General features: G+C 35.1%; 1 protein-coding gene across 1 annotated transcript; it reads right to left on the reverse strand.

The window, feature by feature from the left end:
* Positions 1 to 714: 714 nt before the first annotated feature.
* On the reverse strand, positions 715 to 15388 carry LOC120578357 (uncharacterized). Its single transcript, XM_039831037.1, has 3 exons — positions 14979 to 15388; positions 2909 to 3497; positions 715 to 2796 (listed from the first exon to the last, which is right to left on the reverse strand). Exons 1-3 carry the CDS (start codon positions 15386 to 15388, stop codon positions 715 to 717), a joined length of 3081 nt encoding a protein of 1026 aa, XP_039686971.1.
* Positions 15389 to 24717: the final 9329 nt, after the last annotated feature.

The raw sequence follows: 24717 nt of genomic DNA on the forward strand, positions 1-24717 counted from the left end.
CTTTTGGATGAAACTTATAACTTCCTCTTGAGTAACATCTTTTAAGGGAATTGCTTCTATCCATTTCGTGAAATAATCTATTCCTACTAAGATGTATCTATAACCTTTCAATGAAGTGGGTTTAATTTCCTCTATCACATCCAAAGCCCATCCTCTAAATGGCCAAGGTTTGATTATCGCATGAAGTTCACTTGCTGGGACGCGCTGAATTCCAGCATATTTTTGGCATCCTTTTGCGAACTCTATGCAGTCTTTGAGCATAGTTGGCCAATATAAACCTTGTCGAAATAAAAGCCATTTCATTTTGTGGCCTGCTTGGTGCGTTCCACAACTTCCGTCGTGTGTATTCGAAACAGCCAAATATGCATCTGTTTCTCCTAGGCATTTCAACAAAACTCCTTCCGAAGTCTTTTTGAATAATTCATTGCCCATTATTACATAGCTTAAAGCCCTGTATTTCACTTTTCGACAGGTGGTTCCATCTGGATTTTTCAGATATTTCACTATGGGTTTTCGCCAATCATTTTCATTTAAATCGTTAATGACAAAAATTTCGACAAAATCTGTACCTTTTATGGACTTTTGACTTGCTTCAGTCCCCCCAAGTTTTGGCGTTAACGATTTGCTAGGGAATGATTCCATCGAATTTCGTCTGTTTCTAATCTTTATTGGCTCTGGCGTCTGGTCCTTCGCTATTTTGTATCCAGAGGCCCTCTATGCCAGATCATTTGCATGTTGGTTCTCCATTCGAGGTACGTGCCGAATTTCCGCCTGGGTGAACTGTTTTAACAATCTGCTAGCTATTGCATGATAGGTGACCAAACTTTCCTTAACGCACCTATATTCTTTTGTCATCTGTCTAAGGACAAGTTCAGAATCTCCTTTGATTTCGATGTATCTTGCCCCAAGTTCGAGTGCGATTTCTAGACCTGTGATTAAGGCTTCATATTCAGCCTCATTGTTAGAGCAAAGCTGATTCATTCGAAACATGTACTTAAATACATGGTGTTTGGGCGAGATTATCACTATCCCCACGCCAGTACCGTTTTTATGACTGGAACCATCGAAATATAAATTCCAAGGATGGTTTTCTATTTCAGTTGTCAAAATTTCGTCTACTGAATGATCTACAATAAAATCGGCCACAATTTGGCCTTTGACAGCTTTTAATGATTGATAAGTCAACGAATATTCTGTCAGTGCCAAGGCCCATTTTCCGACTCTGCTATGTAGAATTGGTTTCGACAACATATGCTTAATGATATCAAAATGAGAATAAACATAAACGTCAAAAGGCTTTTTATAATGCTTAAGTTTTGTACATGAGAAGAATAAACACAAACAAAGTTTTTCACTAGGATGATATCTTGTTTCAACATCATTAAGTACACGACTTAAATAGTAAATGGCCCTTTCTGTGCCATGTTCATCCTCTTGTGCTAACATACTTCCTATGGTGCCATCTGACGTTGCTATGTATAATTTCATTCTCCTGCCTTTCAACAAAGGAGAAAGAACCGGAGGGTTTACCAAATATGACTTGATTTCATCGAAAGCTTTTTGGTGCTCTGGCTCCCATTTGAAAACATCATCTTTCTTTAGTCGGAGTAGTGGTGAGAAAGCTTGTGTCTTGCCACTTAGGTTTGATATAAATCTCCGGAGAAAGTTGATCTTTCCTAGTAGAGACTGCAACTCTTTCTTTGTAGAAGGAGCTTTGGTTTCGATTATTGCTTTAGTTTTGTTCTGGTTGATTTCGATCCCCTTTTTATGCACGACGAAACCTAAGAAATCACCTGCACAAACCTCAAATGCACATTTTAAAGGATTCATTTTCAATCCATATTGCCTCATCTTTTCGAATGATTGGCGTAAATGTTCCAAATGTCTTTCTTCCGAAGAAGATTTCACTACAATGTCATCGATATAAACCTGCATAAAATTTTCTATGAAATCATGGAACATTAAATTCATCGCTCTCTGGTATGTAACACCAGCATTTTTTAGACCAAATGGCATTACTAGCCATTCATAACACCCTAATGCGCCTGGGCATCGAAATGCGGTCTTAGCGATATCCTCTTCTGCAATAAAGATTTGATTGTAACCAGAGTATCCATCTAGCATACTCAAGTAATCGAAACCCGCCGCTGAATCTACTAGCATTTCTGCTACCGGCATTGGGTATTCGTCTTTAGGGGTAGCGAGATTCAAATCTCTAAAATCTATGCATACCCTTATGGTTCCATTTTTCTTTTTAACTGGAACTACATTTGCTAGCCAATCTACATACCTTGCAGGCCTAATAAAGCCGCATTTCAGCAGTCGATCGATCTCTTCTTTGATTTTTGGTAGGATCTGTGGAGCGAAACGACGAGGAATTTGCTTGACTGGCTTTTTGTCTGGTCGAATTGGTAATTTTAATTCTACCACTTCCCGGTTTAAACCAGGCATTTCGTTGTAATCCCATGCAAAGCAATCTTTGTATTCTTTTAATAGCTCTGCAATTTGACTTTTGAATCCTTCAGGGATTTTGGCACTTACATAAGTAGGTCTTTTGACCGTACCATCTCCTAAGTCAATTTCTTCGAGGGGATCTTGCGCTTTCATTTTTGTAGTGGATCCCATGGGATCCTCTTCGAAGCCTAATGGTTCATCATCATAAATGCAATCCAATTTCTGGTCTTCGACACCGTCGTCTATGGACCCGTCCGCAAGCTTCTCGATCTCCTCTTGCTTCAAACATTCAGCCTCTTTGGCCGTTTGGAATTCGTTTTCGGCCAAGTAGGCTGTACTTTTCTCCCAAATATTGGGCTCAGACATAATTTCAAATTTTTAGACCCCCCCCCCCCCCCCCCCCAGTTGGTGGGGTAGCATACTCAGAAATGTTAGGTATAAGGCTATCAACAACCTTTTTGTATGCTTGGGCTCTAGTTTCGAGCAAACCTTCGTTCTCTATCTGAACTTCCTGTTGGTTGACCATTACAAAGTTATGGTCTCTAAATTCTTTCTCCCACACGAACCCTGCTTCTGGTTGTAATTTCATGGAGTATATTTCATCACTCGAAGTCATCTTTTTGGGTCCTGGAGATATGACTGGGGCTATATGTGCCAGTTGTTTATCGAAATTTTTCTTGGTAATAGTGTTTACTTCAGCCAAGAAATAACTTTGATCGGCTTCAACGTTCTCAACTTGCCCATCTTCTTTCCATATGGTAATCCTTTGATGCACCGTAGAGGGGACTGCACCCACGCCATGTATCCATTCTCTACCCAGCAGTACATTGAAGTTTGCTTTTGATGGGACCACCATAAATGTTGTTATCCTTCTTGTGCTACCTACCACCAATTCCAGTTCGATAGCACCTAACGAATTTCCTGAAGTGCCTTCATAGTTAGTGAGAATAACATTATGAGGCTTTAAATCAGAATCGTAGACTCCAATCTTTCCCAGGAATGATTGAGGAAGCAGGTTCACTGTGGCTGTTGTAACGCCCTCTCTAATTATTTGAATATTTTTAATGAGTTTAGAATACATTTATATGATTTGTATGATTTATATGATTTATTTTGATGAGTGATATTTTGTTATGATATATGTTGGTATTTATTAGTATAATATATATGTTATTCAATTTAGAAATATATATATATGTTATTTGATTTAGAAATATATATATATATGTTATTTGGTTTAGAAATATAAATGTTATTTGATTTAGAAATATATATGTTATTTGATTTAGAAATATATATATGTTATTTGGTTTAGAAATATAAATGTTATTTGATTTAGAAATATATATGTTATTTGATTTAGAAATATATATATGTGATTTGTTATAGAAATAAATGTTATTTGTTGTAGAAAGACACATGATTTGTTGTAGAAATATATGTTAATTTGTGTAGAGATATATGTTATTTTGTGTAGAAATATATGTTATCTGGTGTAGAAATATATTTCTTATTTGGTGTAGAAATATATATATGTTATAGAAATATATTTGTTTTAGAGATATAAATGTTATTTGTTGTATAAATATTTTATATATATATTAGAATAGAATATTGAGATTTTGGTAGGCAATCTAATATATTTTTGTACTGAATAATATATTTTTGTACTTAATATAATATATTTTGGTACTCAATTCATATATTTAATTACTAGATCTAATAGGTGCATTACTTGTTTCCAAAGTTTCTCACTTATTAGTTGTAAATTATCTCTATAAATAGAGAACTCACACAGTGCATTCTACACACCGAAATTCACAGTTGATGCTTCCTGTGCTTTTCTTCTCTTCTCCCTCTTTTGACTTGTGTTGACGAGTCTTTCTTCTTTTTCTACTCCTTTCTGTCCCTTCGGAATTAAAAGTGTTCTTAAGACCATAATCCCTCTTCGGTTTAATATCCTTTTAGAGAAGAGAAAGCGGTAGAGTCCTTCGTCGATCAATCCAAAGGTAAGGGTGAGACTAACTTTGCAATTCTATTAAGTATGTGAATCAATGGTTAGGTTTAACATGATGTAGGATGAGTTTTTGAGGAATTGAAAAGTAGGTTAAAATTGTAGAATTAATGAATAAACGGTGGAAACTTGTTAAAAAGATGTAGAAATTGTCCTTAGACCTTAGATAATGATTAAGATGGTTTGATGATATTTATAATGTTATATAATTATATATATATTGCATGAATTATGTTTGATGATTGAGATGTTGATGACGTGCATTTGTAATTGTTATATATGATGATTATCATTATTGATTGATGCTATTTTGTTGTTGTGATGAATATGATTTACTTTGATGATATGATTAATGAGAGAATATTATATACTGTGAATTACTGATTAAATGCATTACTTGAAATATTATTGAATGATCAAGATGTTGAAATGAATTGTTATTAAGCTTGATATGAATTGATTATGCTGCAATTGTTGTTAAACTAAGTTGCATGAGTTGTTGTTGATTATCATTTGATATTGTTATATCTTGAGATGTTTACGTGTCGCCTCTGTTGCTGTTGTTGGTTATGTGAAATATTTATATGACTTATATGGAAGATTTATGATGTTTAAGTTGTTGATACTTTATATTAATATTGTTATGTTGTGAATTGCTTGTGCTGTTTCTGTTTCTGTTATGAACTGCTAAGTTGTTTGTAATGTGATTTAATGATTAAATGCATTACTCGAAATATTATTGAATTATATTAGGAGCTTTGTCCTCCGCACGATTATTAGTATGAATAAGTTGATGATGAACTCCAAATTATTGGATGTATAAGTGATAAGTTGATTAAGGTGTCTTGTTGATAGAGTCCATGCATTAGCATTCATTGAGCTTTGTCCTCACCACGATTAGGAGCTTTGTCCTCCGCACGATTAGGAGCTTTGTCCTCCGCACGATTAAAGTATATTAATACTTATGATGACGATTGGTACCACATGCGTATAAGTGTCTAAGTTGCATTGTCGCATTTGTCGAGTCAAGGTCGTTGTTGATGAATTATCATCCATGAGTTGTTAAGTTGTCGATGAATTATCATCTATGAGTTGTCGAGTTGTCTTCTACCCATGTGTTGTTAAAGAAGTACCTATGAAGATTATACGATGTTTATGATGTGAATTATATGATGTTGACTAAGATGTTGCTATATTGTTTAAGATATTGATTATGATATTGTTATGTTGTTATGATGTTGTATATGATACTGATTATAATGTTATGATGTTGTTTACGATGTTGATTATATGATGTTATTATGATGCTATATGTTGTGATGTATATAAGTGTTGTTATTAAGTGATGAATATGTTGTACTATATATGATTAATTATTATTAAGTTAATATTATGTTATGTGTTGTTCATATCATTATAAGATGATGATTTATGTTGTGTCGTATATGATTATTATTGTAGTGAGATGTTGATTACATTGTGTTGTTTGAAGTTATTAGTGATGATGATTACATGATGATATCTATGAGTTGTTAAGTGTACTTGATGATGGTTATGTTAAAGTTGATAAGTTGTCTTTTATTCATGAATTGATAATGAGATGTTTGATGAATAATTATTATTATGAATTAATGATGTTGTTATGTTGTATATGAATTATGATTTAGATGTTGTATATGAATTATGATTAAGATGTTGTTATGTTGTATATGAACTATGATTATGATGTGATGATCTATGTTGTTATTGTAACACCCCGTTTTCCCAACATAAAAATTTCGCATAAATAATCAGAGTTTTTCAACATAAACGGAATGTCACATTCTTTTCTTAAAATTATAAACTGAATAAATAACTATTTATCCTTTAAAATTCAAATACAAGATCTATAATACTTCGCAGCAGAATTTATTTCAATAACTAAAACAGTCTTTGGCACGAAGGCCTCTTCATAAATGTCGCATAAAAATCCAATTTAAAAACATAGTCATAAATCTTCAAAAACAATACGTAAGGAATAGAAAAGCAATAACAAAGTTCCCATCCCGTTACGTATCAGAGCACCTAAGACACACGAGAAGGAAAGCTCACACGACATCAACTATTCTTGGTTACCTGTTAGTTGCCCATGGTGGGCAAACAGAAGGGGTGAGATTTCACAAACAATAATATTAAGCATATAATTCATCAATTACATTTAACAACATAAGCATCATCAATCATATTTAACAACTCATAGACAACATCATGTAATCATCATAATATTCATCATAGATAATAATATATCATAATTCACTTCTTTAATAGTTCATATAAAGAATCACAGCTTTAAACAATTTCATGATTTAACAACTTAACAACTCGACAACTTGATAACTTGACAACTTGACAACTTAACCTCTTGACTATGCAACTTAATCTTCTAATCATGCATGTGGTACCAATCTTTGAGCTTAAATAGGCTCTAGGGCATCAAGCCCTCAACTTTATTTGAGCGTAAAAAGGCTCCCAGGGCATCAAGCCCTCAACTTAATTGAGCAAAGGCTCCAGGGCATCAAGCCCCCAACAATGAAATGCTAATGCATGGACTCGACCTCTTAACATCTTAAATCGACAACCTCTTATATAATCCAATAATTTGGAACTTCATCATCTTAATCAACTTAGACCGACTCATGCAGCTTAGTTAAATAACAACAGCAACACAACAGTATACAAAAACAGCATGACATAATAATATCAAATGCAAGTCGACAACGTCTCAATTATTCACATATAATTCAAGTAATGCATATACAATTATATCACAATATAACAACATCAAATAATAATCAACATCTTAAAACATCATATATACATATAACACTTCATCAATCATGGACAATATCGTATTCACAACATATACATTAATATACTAATTCATCAATCATATTCAATTATTCACTGTGACCTACGTGCAGTAATTTGACTATAACTCTAGTTCTATAAATAATTTTGAAGTCAAACCAACGGTATTAGAAAGCTGACATTTATACCTACAACTTTCGTGTTTACACCTAAGACCAATTCTGTACCAATCAATACCAGTTTTCATTTCAAATTCGGACAAAGTTGTGCTGAAATTCATAAAAATTCACTAAGACCTCCTTGGAGTATTTTCATCATAACTCCTAAACCAAAAATCAATTTTACGCCAAACCAAAGCCATTGGAAAGCTAACAAACTTATGTACAACTTTCATTTTTACACCAAAACCCAGTTCAAAACGGAAACGTGTGAAAAAGACGCAAGAACATGAAACAGAAGATGCTGTCACTGTGCAGCTCTCGGGAAAAACCAAATTTTCACCCAAAAATCCCAATTTTGACTTCCCAATGCCCAAATTTGATTCCAAAATTTGTCGAAACATGTATATAGATCAAAAGAGACTCAAAACCATATAAAACTTGACCAAAAACATTATTTTAGAAAATCATCAATTAACCACTTTTAACCCTAATTCCCAAATTCTCAAAAACGAAAACCTACAACATGTTAAATCCAATTTTCAGAATCAATGACTTAAGATTATTGAATGTTAGTCCCACCCTTACCTTATAGATGAAAATCGCAGCACTCCTAGGTCTTCCCCCTCCTCTCGCCTTTTTCTCCCTTTTCTCCAAAATTGATCGTACGTTATGTTTTTTCTAAACTAGGTTTCTCCTATTTATAACCCTTTTTCTATTTTATCTTATTTCTCTTTCTCCCCCAAAACTCTCTAAAATCTCATAACAAACTCTCAACTCAATCTTATTTCTATTTTCAAATCTTAATCTATTAAATAACAACATAAGACACTTAATAAATCACATAATCAAATAAATATATTTTAAACTCTTCTTAATAAATTTTAGACTCAATTAAATAATTAAATAAATCTAATAATTCAAAGAGGGCGTTACAGTTATGATTTGGTTAATATGTGTTATATGATGATGTTTATAATGTGATGAGTATGAAGTAAATGATAATTAGAAGTTGGTTGAACTATTAAGAATTATTACATGAAGAATTATTATTACTAAATGATGTTATTTATGTTGTTAAATATAATTATTGAATTATATGCTTGATATTATTGTTTTGTGAAATCTCACCCCTTCTATTTGCCCACCATGGGTAACTAGCAGGTGATCAAGCTTAAGCTGTTGTTGTTGCTATCGTGTGAGGTTTCTCTCGCGTGTGTCTTTAGGTGCTCTGATACGTAACGGGATGGGAACTTGTTATTGCTTTTCTATTTCTTACGTATTGTTTTTGAAGATTTACGACTATGTTTTTAGATTAGATTTTTATGAGATATTTATGAAGAGGCCTTCGTGCCAAAGACTGTTTTAGTTATTGAATAAATTCCATTGCGAAGTATTAAAGATTTTGTTATTGAATTTTAAAGGATAAATAGTTATTTATTCAGTTTGTGATTTTAAGAAAAGAAGTGTAGCATTCCGTTTATGTGAATAACTGTGATTATTAAATGAAATTTTTATGTTGCGAAAACGGGGTGTAACACCCCGTTTTCCCAGCTTAAAAATTTCATAAAAATAATCAGAGTTTTCAACGTAAACGGAATGTCACCTTCTTTTCTTAAAATCATAAATTGAATAAATAACTATTTATCCTTTAAAATTCAATAACAAAATCTTTAATACTTCGCAACGGAACTTATTCAATAACTAAAACAGTCTTTGGCACTAAGGCCTCTTTATAAATGTCTCATAAAAATCCAATCTAAAAACACAGTCATGAATCTTCAAAAGTTTCATTCTAAGTCTTTCCAGGTTCAATCTCATCCTACATTCTTTCCTAATCAACATTAGACATATTTAGGCACTCAAAGGCATCTAAGGTTCAACTCAAAAGTCAAAATCACGAAATCTTGCATGCTTTCTAGTCAAGCTCGCGAGGCGAGTTCAACTGCTCGATATGGCGAGTTGCGACGTGCAACTCGCGAGGCGGGTAAGGTTTGCTCGCGAGGCGAGCGATGAAGTTCATCCCTCGCCGTGGCGAGGATCATAGCTCGGGAGGCGAGCGATAAATGTCGCTACGGGCAGAGTGCAGTTTTTCAAAAAAATCACTAATTCTCATGGTGTTAAGCCTAACCTTGATTCCAGAGTTCATCATAATCATTATCTAAGGTCTAGGGACAATTTCTACATCAATTTAACAACTTTTCACTGTTTAATCATCAAATACTCTCATTAACCCTAATTTCCAACTTCTCTCAATCAATCCTACGACTTACTAATTATAATCATATGAATTATACGACTTAATAAAATTGTAAGCTAGTCTCACCCTTACCTTAATACACAAAATCGCAGCCCTCCTCTTGGTGTTTCCTCTTCTCTTGACTTTTTCTCCCTTTTATCCAAAAGCAGTCGTACGTACGTTATGTTTTTCTAAACTAGGTCTCTCCTATTTATATAAATCTTTAACCTACTTATTTTTCTCTTAAATCCAAATATTAATATTCTATTCTAATATATACATATATATATATATATATATATATATATATATAATATTTCTATAACAATAATAAATAACAAATATATCTCTATAACATATATATATATATATATATATATATATATATATTTCCATAACAAATCATTTATATTTCTATAGCAAATGACATATATTTCTACAGCAAATCATATATATTTCTATAACAGATTATATATATTTCTACAACAAATCATACATATTTCTATAATAAATAACATTTATTTCTATAACAAGTCACATTTATTTCTACAACAAATCATATATATTTCTATAACAAATAACATTTATATTTCTAAATCAAATATCATATATATTTCTAAATCAAATAACATTTATATTATACTAATAAATATCAACATATAACATAACAAAATATCACTCATCAAAATAAATCAGATAAATCACACAAATCATATAAGTATATTATAAACTCATTAAAATAATCAAATAATTAGAGAGGGTGTTACAGTGGCTCCACCATCAACTAATAGTTTATTTACTCCCACGCCATTTGTAACACCCCGTTTTCCCAATATACAAATTTCTTAAACATTCATCAGAGTAAAAACCATAAACGGGATATCACATAGAACGTAATCCAAAAACAGTTAAATAATAATTTAACTTCCACATAATATCTTAACATAGCAGCGGAATATTAGTTCAGAAGTCATAAATCAGTTTGGCACGTAGGCCCCATCAAAATATCTCAAATGAGTTAAATCAACTTAACAAAACATAATAATTGTTCAACATCATAAATCATAAACATGATAGTCACGTAAGAGAATGAAGCATGTATAACATTAATGTAACACCCCGTTTTCCCAACATAAAAATTTCGCATAAATAATCAGAGTTTTTCAACATAAACGGAATGTCACATTCTTTTCTTAAAATTATAAACTGAATAAATAACTATTTATCCTTTAAAATTCAAATACAAGATCTTTAATACTTCGCAGCGGAATTTATTTCAATAACTAAAACAGTCTTTGGCACGAAGGCCTCTTCATAAATGTCGCATAAAAATCCAATTTAAAAACATAGTCATAAATCTTCAAAAACAATACGTAAGGAATAGAAAAGCAATAACAAAGTTCCCATCCCGTTACGTATCAGAGCACCTAAGACACACGAGAAGGAAAGCTCACACGACATCAACTATTCTTGGTTACCTGTTAGTTGCCCATGGTGGGCAAACAGAAGGGGTGAGATTTCACAAACAATAATATTAAGCATATAATTCATCAATTACATTTAACAACATAAGCATCATCAATCATATTTAACAACTCATAGACAACATCATGTAATCATCATAATATTCATCATAGATAATAATATATCATAATTCACTTCTTTAATAGTTCATATAAAGAATCACAGCTTTAAACAATTTCATGATTTAACAACTTAACAACTCGACAACTTGATAACTTGACAACTTGACAACTTAACCTCTTGACTATGCAACTTAATCTTCTAATCATGCATGTGGTACCAATCTTTGAGCTTAAATAGGCTCTAGGGCATCAAGCCCTCAACTTTATTTGAGCGTAAAAAGGCTCCCAGGGCATCAAGCCCTCAACTTAATTGAGCAAAGGCTCCAGGGCATCAAGCCCCCAACAATGAAATGCTAATGCATGGACTCGACCTCTTAACATCTTAAATCGACAACCTCTTATATAATCCAATAATTTGGAACTTCATCATCTTAATCAACTTAGACCGACTCATGCAGCTTAGTTAAATAACAACAGTAACACAACAGTATACAAAAACAGCATGACATAATAATATCAAATGCAAGTCAACAACGTCTCAATTATTCACATATAATTCAAGTAATGCATATACAATTATATCACAGTATAACAACATCAAATAATAATCAACATCTTAAAACATCATATATACATATAACACTTCATCAATCATGGACAATATCGTATTCACAACATATACATTCATATACTAATTCATCAATCATATTCAATTATTCACTGTGACCTACGTGCAGTAATTTGACTATAACTCTAGTTCTATAAATCCTTTTGAAGTCAAACCAACGGCATTAGAAAGCTAACATTTATACCTACAACTTTTGCGTTTACACCTAAGACCAATTCTGTACCAATCAATACCAGTTTTCATTTCAAATTCGGACAAAGTTGTGCTGAAATTCATAAAAATTCACTAAGACCTCCTTGGAGTATTTTCATCATACCTCCTAAACCAAAACTCATGTTTACGCCACACCAAAGCCATTGGAAAGCTAACAAAATTATCTACAACTTTCATTTTTACACCAAAACCCAGTTCAAAACGGAAACGTGTGAAAAAGACGCAAGAACATGGAACAGAAGATGCTGTCACTGTGCAGCTCTCGGGAAAAACCAATTTTTCACCCAAAAATCCCAATTTTGACTTTCCCAATGCCCAAATTTGATTCCAAAATTTGTCTAAACATTTATATAGATCAAAAGAGACTCAAAATCATATAAAACTTGACCAAAAACATTATTTTAGAAAATCATCAATTAACCACTTTTAACCCTAATTCTCAAATTCTCAAAAACGAAAACCTACAACATGTTAAATCCAATTTTCAGAATCAATGACTTAAGATTATTGAATGTTAGTCTCACCCTTACCTTATAGATGAAAATCGCAGCACTCCTAGGTCTTCCCCCTCCTCTCGGCTTTTTCTCCTTTTTCTCCAAAATTGATCGTACGTTATGTTTTTTCTAAACTAGGTTTCTCCTATTTATAACCCTTTTTCTATTTTATCTTATTTCTCTTTCTCCCCCAAAACTCTCTAAAATCTCATAACAAACTCTCAACTCAATCTTATTTCTATTTTCAAATCTTAATCTATTAAATAACAACATAAGCCACTTAATAAATCACATAATCAAATAAATATATTTTAAACTCTTCTTAATAAATTTTAGACTCAATTAAATAATTAAATAAATCGAATAATTCAAAGAGGGCGTTACAATTAACCCCATCCCGTTACGTATCAGAGCGACCTAGACGACACAATGAAGGCAAGGCCAACTCACGAAAGCAAACTGCACACTAAGCACGATCACCTGCAAGTTACCTATACGAAGGGCAACATTTTCAAGCAGAAGGGGTGAGATTTCATAACAAAATAACATTAATCAATGTAATTACGAATCATAAATTAACATCATAATCTTTTCTTAGCAATTTTGCATAATTGTTAAGCAGTTATCACGTAATCATATATTCAATTATCATAAACAACATAACATATTTGATAAACACTTATCACATAATCACGTAATCAATCATTATCAACAAGGCATCTTAATCATGACAATGCGACAATGCTCTTAGACTCCTTATATGCATGTGGTACCAATCGTCATCATAAGTATTAATATACTTTCATCGTGCGGAGGACAAAGCTCCTAATAAACGTTCGGAGGACAAGGCTCCTAATAAACGTGGTGAGGACTAAGCTCAATGATATGCTATGCATGGACTCTTAACAACAAAACACGTAATCATCGTAATCAACATGCATCCAATAATTTGGAGCTAAACGTCATCTTATTCATTACACATAATCATCATGCACTTAGTTAAATAACAGCAGCAGCAGCATAATCAAGTTACATAACAGAATGATATCATTATATCAATAGCAAATCATTTGCATCATAATTAAACTTCATATCTTACACAATTGCAAAATACAATAATCATGTTCAATTAATGACAACATGTCTTAAAGGCTTTACAGATTGCATTAGACTTCATCATTAGGTTTCATTACCAATTAGGGGTTCACTCTTGGTCAAAACGTGCGACACAGATCGCACTACACTCCAACAAACTACATTCTGGGCTAGCTCGCGAGGCGAGAGTTCTCACTCGCCATGGCGAGTACCACTCATCTCCCAAACTAATGTTGTTCTGGGTTCCCTCTGATCCTACATTCATTCCTAATCAATACTAGGTATGTTCAGGCACTCAAAGGCACTCAAGGTCCAACTAAAAAGGTCGAAACACAAAATCCAACTTGCTCTCTGCCTAAGCTCGCGAGGCGAGGAAGGGTCGCTCGCAATGGCGAGCTGCATCACACAACTCGTGAGGCGAAGGGCATTGCTCGCCATGGCGAGTTGCACCAAACAACTCGCGAGGCGAAGGGAAAGGGCTCGCGTTCATCACTCGCGAGGCGAGGATCATCCCTCGCCGTGGCGAGCGATGAACAGAAGCACGGGCAGACTACGGGTTTTCTCGAAAATCCATCAAATAACATGGTTCAAAGCCTAATTTTGATTCCATAATCCATCCTAAACATGTTCTAAGGTTAAAGGACGGTTTCTACATCAATCTAAACAAGTTTTACCGTTTGATCATCAATTATTAGGGTTTTGACCTAATTTCCAAACTTTTCTAAATCAATCCTAACTTTGTCATTTAATCATCAGAATTACAGCAATCAACGTTATTGAATTATTAGTCTCACCCTTACCTTGTTTGAAGAAAATCGCAGCACTCTTCCTTGGTTTCTCTAGACTTGGCTTTATCTCCCTTTTTCTCCAAAATAGTCGTACGTACAATGTTTTTCTAAAACTAGGTCTAACCTTTATATACCTCTTCTTAATTACTTATCTTATCTCACTTTCTCCCCCAAAACTATCTAAAATATCAAAACAGCCCTCAACTAAATATTTTATATTATTTTCAAATCTTCATTTTATTTAACAATAAAATGAATCCCTTAATCTTATCAAATCTTCCAAAACTCATAACTTATCACGTCATCGATCAAATCATCATAAATCATCAAAACATACCAAAATCATGCATATATTATATATTTATAATATAATCACCTAAACTCGATTAAAGAAACGATTAAACGAAAGTGGGCGTTACACCATTGATTTTGGCTTGAATAAATAAAGGCTTGAGATGCGACTTCATCGAAGTGTCTGGTTTTTCAAAGACTGCATGTTGCTCCTCTACACAACCGTTATTCATGACATAATAACATAGTGGCTTGTGAATTGCCATTTCGTCGACGAAATCACTTTCAACTTCGTTAATTTCTGACTGAACGTCATATTCCACAGGTAGGATAGAAACCACATTGCATACTATGTCGAGACTAGGGTCAGATCCAGTGAAATTCGAAGTCATTTCTTCATCCTCTTTGGGATGATCTTTCTTCAAAATTGACAATGGGGGCAAGATTCTCTCTGTTGTTGGCTTTTTAACCATTTCGAACACAACTTTCTGCTTACCCTTTCCTTTGTCAACATTGGTGATGTCTTGTAATGTTGTTGCTTTTTTCTGGCGCTGATACCTACGCCATTGAGTTCGCGTCATAGGTTGCTTACCTTTGTAATTATTATTATAAGAATACCTAGTAGGCACTTATGGCGCATCAAGTCGAGGAGTAGGAACCTTTCTCTTCACCCATTTGGATGGAGGGGTAGAATAACCATATTTTCTTCCTCCTGAAAAGACCCAAGTGTCAGTGAGGGAATTTGCAGATGGATTGAAAGTTCCTCTCCAATTTCTCTTTTCAGAATTTCCAGCAGAATGGTCTTTATACGGGATACCCCTTTTGTTGAAATTAAATCTAGGGCGATTATCTTTCTTTTTTCCCCTCCACTTTTCCTGTGGCTGAGAGTCTTCGATTGCTTTAGCGGCCTCTTTATCGAAGACTGCGCTACACCTTGGACAAAGCATGGCGTTGGTGTTTGAAATCTTGCAACGATTCAGAAAATCAACTAGATCTTCCTCAGCTTTAGGATATGCCCTTTCTACATTCTTCTGGAGTTGGTCCTCAGTGACCAAACTGGTATTTCGAACATGGTCTTCAGTAACCATTTCAGTATCATCAGGTATGGATTTCCCCGATAATAATTTGCCGTCGCTTGACTCTGCAACATCCACCATATTTATACCAACCACTTCAGCGTACATGGCATCGGCCTTCTTGGAAGATTCGACATCAGGCTTAGTTGTTGCTTTAGCCTTTTCTCTGAATTTCAGTCTTCCTTCATCGAGAGCATTATGCACAGAATCCCTGAAACGAGTGCAACGGGATAAATTATGGCCCAAAAAACCATGAAATTTAAAAAAAACCCCTTTTCTTCCTCCGATCTAGAGGAGGGAGTTTCATATTATCTAGCACTAAGATTATGCCATCAGCAACTAAAAGATTAAATAGTTCTTCACATTTAGACACATCAAAAGTATAAGTTTTTGGACGATATTTATCATTTTTGGGTTCTTCTACGTTTTTCCCATTTGATGGCCTCAATACCTTACAAGTGTAAGGCGGCCCATCTTTTAATTCTGCAAGATTTATTTCGTTATCCTCTACAGAATCTGAACCCCAATCGAATTCTGGTTCATTATCTCCAGTATCGATATAAGCAACTTTCTCTTTCTTAGGGAACCTATTTGTTCTGGCCTTTTCAGCCTTAAGTCTTTCGACTTGGCGAACCCTATCTGCTAATTGCGCCATGTCCCTAAGATATTGTGTATCTAATTTCTTTCGAACAGAATAATCTAAGCCACTTGCGGCCATTTCGACCAATTCGTGTTCTGGCACAGTGGTGAAACATCGGGCTTTAAGGAGTCGAAATCTGTTCAAGTAATCATCTATCAACTCATGCGTTTTTCGTCTAACACTGGCCAATTCTTTCAAACTAATTTTAGATTGGCCCATGTAAAACTGCTCATGAAAAGCCTTCTCCAATTGATTCCAACTAACTATGGAGTGTGGAGGCAACGTTGTGAACCATGTGAATGCATTCTTTGTCAGAGAACTTGGAAAATATTTCAATTTTAAATTCTCATTGTTTGCCAAGTCTCCGGCCTCCATAATATATCGAGCAACATGTTCGACAGTGGACTCATTCGTTTCCCCAGCAAACTTGGTGAATTTGGGGATTTTGTGGTTTCTGGGCATCTCCGTTTCTAATACGAATTCGGATAACGCTGAAACGAAATTTGGACGGTGCAATCCAGTATTGAAACCATTTTGGGCCAGCAATGCTTCGACTATATTGGCTATGTTATTTTGGCCCTCGTAATTATTTTGACGGGCCTGCATGACCACTTGGTCTGCATTCTGGTTTCTGTTCACCATTATAGGAATCCTAGAGGGTTCTTCTGGTATCTCAGGCTGCACTTCTTGCGCCTGATTTTCGGGCGTTTGGTTTGCCTGTTCTTCGACAAACGCTTCTCTCTGCCGGGCATTCGTATTTTGCACAGCCGGCGTGACGCGCACTTGGGGTGCACCTAGAAAATCCGCTATTCGCCCCATTTTTTGTGATAGGGCTTGATAACTGCTATTGATTTCTGTGATTAAAGGATTGATGACCGTTGTGACTTGTTGAGTCACCATATTGACCATATCGTGATTAGTATCTGCCATGGTTTGCCTTAGCACATTCATCGATGCGTTGGTCAACGATTGTTGAGGCGAACCAAATGGAATAAAAGTTTGTAGGGATCTACCAAATGAGATATTCTCCCCTTGGTTAGACAATGGTGGTATGGTCGTATTTGTATGTGAAGTTTGAGTCGAAGAGGTTGGCATCCCATAGGGTCCTCTTCCATTGTTTCCCAAATTAAGAAACCCTTGAGAAAACATATTTCCCGCAGCCTGGCTAGTTTGAGCGGCCGTCGTAACCGCTGGGCTGCTTCTTGAAGTAGTATTGGCCATCGTATTCGACGTACTGGCCTATGATGTTTGTGAAGTCACGTTTTCATCCGCTGGGGTATCTACAGGCTGCAATACATGAGCCATGTTACTATTCTGGTTAAGTTGCATAGACCCCGTCGGAATTGTTTGATTGGTCGTTGTTCCTGAAGCGGAAGCAGCGTTCGATGCCGCTGCACCAGAAACGATAGAAGGACGCGTCATTTCAGGAAGTAATTTGTTATTCCTTAAACGCATACACAATGCAGACCAACAAAAATTTCAGAATTGAAAAATTTCAAAGTTAAAAGCACAAAAGGTCCCACTGGGCGTGCAAATTTGTTTACACTGATTTTTGGTAAACAATCGCTGGTTTCAATAATGTTTACTTGCAAGATCAACTAGTAAATCTTAGGAGCATATTGTGCTTTTATGATTTGAATGTAAACGTAATACTTGTTCGTAAAGTATTTTGGATAAAGTAAAAGACAAGAGCAAAATGTAAAGAACTGAATCCAACCCGTGTTGAATCCAAGCGAAATTCTGTAAAGAATGACAATAGAAGAAAATACTTCGAAAAAGACTTAAATTGCAAAGGTGTTTTAAAAAACTGTATTGAATTTGTAAAGACTTAATGAAAATTGGTGCACAGATTCATACTTTGCAACTTGTGACTCGTTTGTCGCTTCCATACGGACAGTATTGAGTGTAAGTTTTTAGTATGATTGAATTGTGACCCTTTTTTCCTAAGAAAAACTACTATTTATACAAATAGTCCTATAACTGTTTGATCATATCTGTTCGATTTGAAAATCGAACCTAGCCGTTGCTAACTGCTTGATCTTATCTACAAAGTCTGAAGGCGCTTCGATAACTTCCTTTATCCACCAAACTAAACGGCTTCTTCGATTCTTGCTGAAGACACACATATATATATTTTCGATAGATTCCTTCACAAAGCTAAGTCCATCTTCTTCAAGTCAAACCCTTGACTGCATTAAATGATAGTATTTTCACAAATATCGGCTAACAGAGATATGTATTTTATATTACTTGGAATATGAGAATGCTTGAAATGGTGAAACTATATGTGATAGTTGATGTTGAATGACATTGTTGATTATTGAGAATCATGTTGATGTGTGTTGATGAATACTATGATTTAATTGTGTGTGGATATGTTTTCTTGATAATGCAATGTGCGGAGATAATCAATATAATTGGGTGTTGTCCTATATATTGAGGTTGAAATTGTGGATTATTGTCGCATTATCGAGTCATTATACATGTCCATGCATCATAGTCATTGTTGCTGTAAAAAGGTTGAACTCTTTTACTTCGAGATTATTGTAAGGCAGGTGTGAGCCCTTACATTCGATGTGCAAGTGGCATCGAAAGTTGACGACCTTGTTGAGATTGGGTACCACATGCATTTTTGTGTCAATAAGTGCATATCATATCATGAGTCCTATGTGAAATATGTGATTGGTGATGAAATGAGATGAATGAATGTTGATAATGATTGCTCAATGATTGATGTTTGTGAATGAATATTTATGATTGGATAATTACTCATGTGATTGATATATGTTGATATGATTGGGTGTTGTCCTATATATTGAGGTTGAAATTGTGGATTGTTGTCGCATTATCGAGTCATTATACATGTCCATGCATCATAGTCATTGTTGCTGTAAAAAGGTTGAACTCTTTTACTTCGAGATTATTGTAAGGCAGGTGTGAGCCCTTACATTCGATGTGCAAGTGGCATCGAAAGTTGACGACCTTGTTGAGATTGGGTACCACATGCATTTTTGTGTCAATAAGTGCATATCATATCATGAGTCCTATGTGAAATATGTGATTGGTGATGAAATGAGATGAATGAATGTTGATAATGATTGCTCAATGATTGATGTTTGTGAATGAATATTTATGATTGGATAATTACTCATGTGATTGATATATGTTGATATGATTGGGTGTTGTCCTATATATTGAGGTTGAAATTGTGGATTGTTGTCGCATTATCGAGTCATTATACATGTCCATGCATCATAGTCATTGTTGCTGTAAAAAGGTTGAACTCTTTTACTTCGAGATTATTGTAAGGCAGGTGTGAGCCCTTACATTCGATGTGCAAGTGGCATCGAAAGGTGACGACCTTGTTGAGATTTGGTACCACATGCATTTTTGTGTCAATAAGTGCATATCATATCATGAGTCCTATGTGAAATATGTGATTGGTGATGAAATGAGATGAATGAATGTTGATAATGATTGCTCAATGATTGATGTTTGTGAATGAATATTTATGATTGGATAATTACTCATGTGATTGATATATGTTGATATGATTGGGTGTTGTCCTATATATTGAGGTTGAAATTGTGGATTGTTGTCGCATTATCGAGTCATTATACATGTCCATGCATCATAGTCATTGTTGCTGTAAAAAGGTTGAACTCTTTTACTTCGAGATTATTGTAAGGCAGGTGTGAGCCCTTACATTCGATGTGCAAGTGGCATCGAAAGGTGACGACCTTGTTGAGATTTGGTACCACATGCATTTTTGTGTCAATAAGTGCATATCATATCATGAGTCCTATGTGAAATATGTGATTGGTGATGAAATGAGATGAATGAATGTTGATAATGATTGCTCAATGATTGATGTTTGTGAATGAATATTTATGATTGGATAATTACTCATGTGATTGATATATGTTGATATGAGCTATCAAGTTGTGATATAAGTATTTATGCATGACTATTATTATTCAAGTACATGATATTATATGATTTAATTGTTATCTAGATTATGATAATGTAATGCTTACCCCCAGTGGTTTTAACCGCCTACTTGCCTGTATGGGTGAGTAGACGTTGTGCAGGAGTAGTCTCGGTGAGTCTTTGCTTGGGATATCGGGAGCTTCCTCCGATATCGGTGTCGTGTCGGCTCTGATCTAGGCTTGTCGTGTCGGTCTAGATTAGGTTGTTTATATCTTCCTTTGGATTATTATTTTGTTGATGACTACCCGTATGTTTGGGTTTTGAGATTTATCTTTGGGATATGATTTATTTGCTCATGGCATGTATATATTCGATCACTCTGATTTATATTCCGCTGTAACTGTTGAGGTTTACATACATGTCTATCGTTTTTTGAAATTTTGAATTTGGCGTAGCCTCTATTTCTTGAATAAATGTATTATTCGCATGTTTAATTGCTTAAATAGAAATAGGAGTGTTACAAGTTGGTATCAGAGCGATGGTCAGTCGTGTTTGGATTAATCTTTGTTGTTTTTCCCTGTTGTGTGCGAATGGTAGCTTAGTACCTTCGACATTTGTTTTGTTGTGTTGTTTCTTATCGGTTAGATGGTTATGTAGTGCTGAGATGGCAGGAGGTCGTGATGATGCGGCGATTGCACAAGCTTTGGCTGCTATGGCTCAGGTGTTAGCTCAATCGAATGAGCAAGCGGCGATTGGTCGTCGGAATGAGGGAGAAGCTGAGGAGCGGAGGCTTGATCATTTCTTGCGAAACAATCCACCTATGTTCAAGGGAAGGTTCGACCCGGATGGAGCTCAGACATGGTTGCAAGGCATGGAGAGGATCTTTCGTGCTATGGTGATTAGTGATGATCAGAAGGTGAGGTTGGCGACTCACATGCTTGCTGAGGAGGCTGAGTATTGGTGGACCAATGCTAAGGGAAGACTTGAGATTGGTGGGGAGGTTGTGACTTGGACAAGGTTCAAGGCTGAGTTTTTGAGGAAGTACTTACAGAGGATTTGAGGACTAGGAAGGAAGTGGAGTTCCTGAATTTGAAGCAAGGGAGTATGTCCGTGGCCGAGTATGCGGCGAAGTTTGAGGAGCTCACAAGGTTTTGCCCATACATCAATGCGGAGGATGCTATGATTTCCAAGTGTGTGAAGTTTGAAAGTGGGCTTAGGTCGGACATCTATCAGTACATGTGTGTTCAGGAGATCTGAGACTTTGATACTTTGGTGCATAAGTGTAGTATGTTTGATGATGCTGGGAAGGCTAAGTCTAACTACTACAAGGCTCAGAATGAAAAGAAAGGAAAGGGCTATGGAGTTGGGAGACCTTACAGCAAGGATAAAGGAAAGAAGAGAGAATTTGGTGGGGGCTCTAAGCCAAGTTTGGCGGATGTCAAGTGCTTTAAGTGTGGATCCATGGGTCATTATGCTAGTGATTGCAATAATGATTTTACTTGTCACAAGTGTGGGAAAGTGGGTCACAAGGCGGCCGATTGCAGAGGTGTTGCAAGAGAGATTACTTGCTACAATTGTGGAGAGAAGGGTCATATTAGTACCAAGTGTACCAAGCCGAAGAAGGCGGCGGGAAAGGTGTTTGCTTTGAATGCGGAGGAGGTGGAGCAGTCGGATAATCTTATCTGAGGTATGTGTTTTATCAATAATACTCCTTTGATTGCAATTATTGATACTGCTGCTACTCATTCTTTTATCTCGGCTAGTTGTGTTGAACGTTTGGATTTGGTTGTAACTCCTTTGTTGCGTGGAATGGTTATTGACACCCCGGCTAGCGGTTCGGTGACTACTTCTTTTATGTTTGCTAAGTGTCCTGTTAATTTTGGTGATGTTGATTTTGAGTTGGATCTTGTTTGTCTTCCGTTGAAGCATATGGATGTTATTTTTGGTATGGATTGGTTGTTAGCTTTTGGGGTTAGCATTAATTGTTTGACTAGGAGTGTGACTTTTTCTAAGTCGGTAGAAGAGTTAGATGGGAAGTTTTTGACCACGGAGCAAGTGAAGAAGTCCTTAGATGGTGAGGCTTGTGTGTTTATGATGTTTGCATCCTTGAAGGTTAGTGGTAAGAAAGGAGTTAGTGATTTGCCGGTAGTACAAGAGTCTCCTGAGGTTTTCCCAGAGGATATTACCGAGTTACCGCCGGAGAGGGAAGTTGAGTTTGCAATTGATTTGGTACCATGCACGAGTCCTATTTCGATTGCGCCGTATCGGATGTCTGCATCAGAGTTGGGTGAATTGAAGAATCAGTTGGAAGAGTTGCTTGAGAAGTAGTTTATTAGACCAAGTGTTTCACCGTGGGGTGCTCCAGTGTTGTTGGTTAAGAAGAAAGATGGAAGCATGAGTTATCTGTGGATTATCGGCAGTTGAACAAGGTGACGATTAAGAATCGACATTGTCGCGTCATTTTTTGGAGATCAAGGCTATTTGATTAGCTTTTGACTCACTAATTATTTCACGACTGAACATTTAATTTTTATTAAGAAAAGGGAAAAAAAGTTCAAACTACCCCTATTTGAAAAGATTTAGGGTTCAGGGGTTAGTTACATAAAGGGAAGGTGTTAGCACCCTTTATGTCCGTAGTACTCTACGAGAACCTCTGGTTTTTATTTAATTAATGTGCTATAACTTGCTTGCTTATTTTGAAAAGAAGAATTAAAGTGAAAAATAAATACCTAAATATCTACATTTTTTATTGATTTGGAAGGACATGGTCCTCTGCCTACGTACCCGTGAGGGATCAAAACCTCGTAGTTTGGGGTAAAAATTGACGTTTGATTTGTTTTTGTGTTTTTTATTAGTTTTTGAAAAAGGTTTTAAAAGGAAAAGTCAAATGGCAAAATAAATTTGTATGTGTTTTTTAATTTAAATGAAAATAAACTCAAGGTAGAATTAAATTGATTGATGTTTGATTAAGAAAAGAAAATAAAAATGCGGTCACTTGATTTGGATCAAGGTTTATTATGAAAAATGTTTTTGTAGTTTTGTACTATTTGCATGTTTTTGTTGTTTTTAAATAATGACTTAAATTAAAACTAACGGAGTAAGGAAGTAAAATGTAGGTACCTTATGTTGGTGTTGGACCACCACAAGGACCTTTGACCTAAACTACAAAGCAGATAAGAGACTTACACACACGCACGCACACATGCACCTACGACTATTACATAAAAGCCTATGATACATTCTAAAATCTGCGAAAAATAAATGACAAGATTTACATTAAACCTAAATACACATTCTAGAATCTGTGCAATAAAGTAAACGACGGAAAATAAACATGCATGAAGAAGAAATTAAGAAAAAAGATATAAAGGGCCACCGGTTCTCTTTATGATGGAATCTTTAAACTTTGGAGAGCAGTCACGGCAACGGGGCAACGAAAAGTGGTTCAACGAATTCATCACCTAGAACAAACTAAATACATGGCAGAAACAATAATCATCATATATATATATATATAGAAGAAGAATAATGGAACAGCAACATGAAAGAATTGGAAATTGAATAAGACGTAGTAATATATTCACAGCACTTGAATGAATTGATGCGACGCAGTAAAACAATCAGCAAATTCAATGAAATAAAACTAACTAGCCACGCAACAACAATTCACGAGGACTCACGCACCAGTTGCCATAGTATTATTCAGAATTGGAATTTAAAGCAAGATGACGCAGCAATATATGAAATAAAGAAAAGGAAATAACATTGCAATGAAAACTAACGGGAATTGGAATTGATCAAAAAAAATTGTAAAAAAGTTCTCAAGGTTGTGTGCTAGCGTGAATTCCAAAGAAATACTAACGCAAATTGAAATCGAAAATTAATAGAAAAAAAATAAAATAAGGGTTCATGAATTTATGATATAATACGGGAGCAAACGGTTTGGAACAACAATGAATCGTGAAAGCAACGATATGTTAAAGTATTGCAGGCACAAAATATTGTACGGTGGCTAGGTTTTGGTTTTCAAATTTTTTTTGGAATATTTGTGTGTGTGAAAAATTGTGTTGTTTGGTAAGATTGTCTGTCTCCATTGTGTGTTCTGTAGGTTTCAATTTATAGTGAAGGGATTAGGGATTAGGGTTTGTTGAAATTGAGCAAAAATTGGCTTGGATTGGAGTGAATTGAAGTGTGGTTGTTTCTTCTTTCTTGAAAAATTGACGCGCCTATCTGTTAGCTCATAAACTGGATTTGGACTGGAATT

This window comes from Medicago truncatula, chromosome 2 (assembly GCF_003473485.1).
Source record: "Medicago truncatula cultivar Jemalong A17 chromosome 2, MtrunA17r5.0-ANR, whole genome shotgun sequence".
Classification (NCBI taxonomy): domain Eukaryota; kingdom Viridiplantae; phylum Streptophyta; class Magnoliopsida; order Fabales; family Fabaceae; genus Medicago; species Medicago truncatula.

What these genes read in the sequence shown, in the direction of transcription:
- LOC120578357 (XM_039831037.1), bottom strand. Translation starts at nt 15,388, where the DNA reads ATGACGCGAACTCAATGGCGTAGGTATCAGCGCCAGAAAAAAGCAACA. An exon ending in AAACCAGACACTTCGATGAA is followed by an intron (nt 3,498 to 14,978) that starts GTCGCATCTCAA and finishes TCAAATAATTAG; the next exon opens with AGAGGGCGTTACAACAGCCA. An exon ending in GAGCCCAAGCATACAAAAAG is followed by an intron (nt 2,797 to 2,908) that starts GTTGTTGATAGC and finishes AATATTTGGGAG; the next exon opens with AAAAGTACAGCCTACTTGGC.